The sequence below is a fragment of the Babylonia areolata genome, chromosome 3 (assembly GCF_041734735.1).
Source record: "Babylonia areolata isolate BAREFJ2019XMU chromosome 3, ASM4173473v1, whole genome shotgun sequence".
Classification (NCBI taxonomy): Eukaryota; Metazoa; Mollusca; class Gastropoda; order Neogastropoda; family Buccinidae; genus Babylonia; species Babylonia areolata.
In genome coordinates, this window is record NC_134878.1 from 27762869 (window position 1) to 27767868 (window position 5000).

At 49.7% G+C, this 5000-nt stretch overlaps 1 protein-coding gene across 1 annotated transcript in view; it reads left to right on the forward strand.

The window, feature by feature from the left end:
* The window catches only part of LOC143279908 (uncharacterized), a 94760-nt gene that overhangs the window by 78075 nt on the left and 11685 nt on the right, over positions 1-5000 (forward strand). Inside the window, 4 exon segments of the mRNA XM_076584231.1 lie at positions 590-795; positions 1273-1421; positions 2066-2211; positions 3918-4045. Of these exon segments, the coding sequence (XP_076440346.1) occupies positions 590-795; positions 1273-1421; positions 2066-2211; positions 3918-4045 (629 nt within the window).

The window sequence follows — 5000 nt, forward strand, 5'->3', positions numbered from 1 at the left end:
CACCCGGGATTGGGGTTTATCACTTAATCAGAAAGACTAGCAGCACCCTTGCCAACAGCCGTTAACCTGATTTCAAGGGGTTGTTCTTCTCCCTTTCAAGACACGTGGGGTTGTCTGGGTGCCAGCGATTTCCTGCTTGAAACAAACAGGTGTGTTGAGGGCAGTGCAGTGGTGTGATGTGTGAACTACCGGGTGTACAACAAGGCAGCGGGTGGGGAGATAGGACAGAGAAAAGCGTCATGTTCTGAGGAAAGACCCTTACGGGTATATATATATATATATATTGAGAGAGACAGTGATGAATTGATTCATTGATATGCACACACACACACACACACACACACACACACACACACACACACGCACACACACACTGTGGAGTTGTGCTGTGGGTGATGTTTTAGGCGCAGCATGGGTTGTGGCATGCCAGGGCCTGCTGGGTATAGTTACCATGCGTACAGCATATAAAGAAACGTACGTCTCCACGACAGCACACTCTGCTACAGCACAGCACACCACATGGTACCTTTCCATCACCAGTTCCCCACCCCCCCACCCCTTCACCCCACCACGCCCCCATGTCTTCCAGGTGGGAGGCTGCAGTCAGGACGCGGACGTTCACCTGCCCACCCTCCTCTTCCACCCCCGCCGCGACAATTGCATGGTCTTCACCGTCAGGCAGCGACACCTGGCGGACAGCACCAGCAGCTGGGTGGACGTGTTTACCTCCCCTCCCGCCGACCAGCAGAGGGCGCCCTCACAGATGACGTCAGTGTCAGCAGTGACCGCCACCAGGTGGGGCGTTTATCAGTCAGGCAGGGTTGGGTGTTGGGGTGGGGGGGGGGGAGAGATAACGATAGCGATTTTGATTCAGATACAGGCCAAAGCCCCTCACTGAAGGATAAATAAAACTGACATGACACACGATGAATCAACACAAACTAACCAAAAACAGCTAACACAAATGTTCGCAACATTCACGACATAACATTTCGCAATCTCTTCAATGCTTCAAGTGCATATTATATGGCCAAGTTATACAGAGTAGACTCATGTCTTGACAACATGAGCAAATTGAACCTAAATTAGATGGGGGTGGAGAGAGAGAGAGAGAGAGAGAAAGGGGTGGGTGTAGACAGACAGAGGGAATGGGAGAGAGTAGGAGCAGATATACCGGCAGACAGACAGACAGAGGGGGAGGACAGACAGACAAACAGACAGACAGACAGGCCGGTGACAGCCCGCTGTATGCCCTGCCCCGCTGTGTGACAGCCGGGGGGATCCACAGCCGGAGCAGGCCCGGCGCCGCTCCACCAACCACGTGGGCAAGCTGATGCTGAAGTTGCCATGGCCACGGACTGAGCAACAGCTGCAGGAGGAGAGACTCATCAAGTTCGCTGCATTGTCTCCCTTTACCCAGGGTAACCCACCAACCCCCTTCTGCTCACTTTGTGTGTGTGTGTGTGTATGTATGTATGAGTGAGTGAGTGTGTGTGTGTATGTGTTTGTATGTGAGTGTTTGTGTGTGTGTATGAGTGTGTGTGTGTGTGTGCGTGCGTGTGTATGTGCGTCTTTGTGTCTGTGCGTGTGTTTGTGTTTGTATATGTGTGTGAGTGTATGTATATGTGTCAATACAATACAGTACAATGGAGTACCGAATTATACATCTTAATTAAGCAATTTATATGGTTCACAAGAATTGACCCACTGTTCAGGGGATCTAACCACATCAGTATTAGCAATTTGTTGATATGGAGTTGCTTCCCTTCGTTGGTGTCGGGACTACTTTGTTGCACTCGGTCTTTCTTTCTTTCCCAACTTTTATACGTTTACTCATCTCGACAGTAGTCATGGCAGCAGCAGCAGCAACAGTAAGAACGGCAAACACCGTCTGTGTCTGTGTGTGTGTGTGTGTGTGTGTGTGACCAGCACAATAACGCTGCCCATACCTCCCCCACAGACCAAAAGACCGGCATCCTGGAGGCCATGTCTGTGTTGTCTGTGTATGTCTGTGTGGTCTGTGTGTGTGACCAGCACAATAACGCTGCCCATACCTCCCCCACAGACCAGAAGACCGGCATCCTGCAGGCGGTGTCATGGGGACTGGGGTCAGACTGGACCAAGGTGGCCATCAGACTGGGGGCGGGGCCTGCCCTCATCACCTCACTGTCTGAGGACTCCTCGCTGACTGAGGGGCAGAGGGCCCTGCAGGTCGGTTCTGTGTGTGTGTGTGTGTGTTGGGGGGTGGGGGGTGTGGGTGTCTGTGTGTATGTCTGTGAGTGTGTGTGTGTTGGGGGGGGGGTGGGGGTGTCTGTGTGTATGTCTGTGAGTGTGTGTGTGTTGGGGGGTGGGGGGTGGGGTTGTCTGTGTGTATGTCTGTGAGTGTGTGTGTGTGTTGGGGGGTGGGGGGTGGGGGTGTCTGTATGTCTGTGAGTGTGTGTGTGTTGGGGGGTTGGAGGTGTGGGTGTCTGTGTGTATGTCTGTGAGTGTGTGTGTGTGTTGGGGGTGGGGGGTGTGGGTGTCTGTGTGTATGTCTGTGAGTGTGTGTGTTGGGGGGTGGGGGTGTCTGTGTGTATGTCTGTGAGTGTTTGTGTGTGTTGGGGGTAGGGGTGTGTGGGTGTCTGTGTGTATGTCTGTGTGTGTCTCAGTGTTTGTGTGTGTCTGTGTCTGTGCGTCTGTATGTATGTATATCTGTACGTATGTCTGTGTGTGTGTGTCTGTGTGTGCGTGTGTCTGTGTTTGTATGTCTGTGTGTGTCTCAGTGTTTGTGTGTCTGTGTCTGTGTTTGCGTGTCTGTATGTATGTATGTCTGTATGTATGTCTGTGTGCGTACGTGTGTCTGGTGTGTGAAATTGTGTGCATGTGTGTTTGTTAATGACTCCTTTCTTTGATTTACCTCTTTAAAAATCTATCTTTATATTTCTGTAATACGTAATAATCAATATTGTCATATCAGAGCAGTAACGTGCAGGCCTACTTTTATATTCAATATTTCAAGACGGATATTTTACACGACATGAAGAAAAACTCCACGAAATATAAATGAACACTGTGCGAAAGACATGGAAACCAAGCCACCGCTATACCGGGCAATACAGTTCATGTCACGGGATAACACAACACAGAAACGTTGGTTGTCTCCATGATTTGGGGCACAATGGAGGCAGGCCTGTCCGTCACAAACAAGGTGATCACAGTCCCCACGTGGAAGCAGGGGCCCAGCGGGTCCAGTCCCACGAAGGGACCGGGATTGTTCTGCCGGCTCCTCTGCACCTGGCGTGCTGGGCTGGGTGCTTGTCCTTCAGTCGGATGAGACGATCAGCACAGGTCCAGTCTGCAGCATGCTGACTCCCCCACGGCAACCAAGGGTTTGTCTTTGGCAAAACGCAATATTAAAGATAACTTTATTGTAAAAACAAGGAGACATGCGCTTGTGGACAGGAAATCTGAAACAAACAAAAAAAGGTGGCGCTGCGGTGTGGTGATGCGTTCTCCGCATGGAGAGGGCCCTGAATTTGACGCAGAGAAATCTGCAGTGACAAAAACAGAACACTGTACAATACAGCACAACACAACACAACACAACACAACACAACACAACACAACACAACAATCCATTATTCTCCACCCTGCCTCTTCGAGCGAGACGCTGTCGCTGAAAATTATAAACAGCGTTAAATCAGTTTAACGTAGGCAAACACAAATGGGATAGATATAAAGATGGAATTGTGATGATTCTGCCAGTCTATAATACTTGCAGTTTACTGATCCGACAAAAGAGATATTTAATTAAATACGCTGTGTCACAAACACAAGTTTCCACTCACCCAATGGCGTACAGCGACACTAGTTGTGGAGTGGTTGTGTGACGAGAAGGACAAAATGCCGGGGGTCACTGTGCACGTGGGGGGGTGCAGGTGCTGGATCAGTGGCGGACCACGCGGAGTGCCCGGCAGGACAGGGGGGTGTCGGAACTACTGGTCAGTCTGCAGATAGCGGGACGGGCAGACCTCGTCAGTGTCGTCATCAACAGACTGCGTCACTGGTCAGTGGGGGGTGGGAGGGGAGAATGTGAATGGTGGTGTTGGTGTTGGTGGTGTCTTTGTGTTTGTCTGTCTGTCTCTCTGCCTCTGTGTGTGTGTGTGTGTGTGTGTGTGTGTGTGTGTATGTGTGTGTCTGTCTGATTGTCTGTGTTTGTAGGGGTGATGGAGGTGTATGTAGGTGTGTGTGTTTCTATGTGTGTGTGTGTGTGCGTGCGCGCGTCTGTATATGTGTGTGTGAGTTGTGTGTTGTGAGAGAGAGAGAGAGATCGGGAAACTGAGAGAGAGAGAGTGTGTGTGTGTACAAGTGCATGCACCTTTGTGTGTGTTTCTGGGGGAGTGGGTATGGACGTGATGAGAGGGAGGGGGAGTGCTGTTTATACCTGTCATGTTCCGTTTTCTGTCTCTCTGTCTGTCTGTATGTCTGTCTCTCTGTCTGCATCCCTGTCTCTCTTTACCACCATCTCTCTGTCTCTCTCTTTCTCTCTCTCAATTTGTCCCTTTTTGTCTCTTTCTCTCTATGTTTCCCACAGTTCACGCTGCACACACACACACACACACACACACACATAGAGGTTCAGATTCAGATGATTTATTCATTTAAGGCCACAACCCCATATGAACAAGGGGCGTGACAGATTTTGCAAATATCACTGTAACTGATAACGTCTGCACTACTGCTTTTGCATCCCAGGAACTTAGTGAAATTAAGACAATGCCGTCTCTCTAAACTTAAAAGCTCTATATAGATGTAGCCGTGTTCCCGAGTGGTGTATTATTATGAAAGGGGACGGTACAAAAGAATTATTGATGATTTACTAAATAAAAGGATAGAAAATCTCCACGCGCAGGCCCAGGGACATATAGACGGCCGGTCACAAAAGGGTTTTTCTGTTGTTTTATTTACAATAGTTATGAGAAGATAAAGAGAGGAAGAAGAAGGGATAAGACAATGCAGCA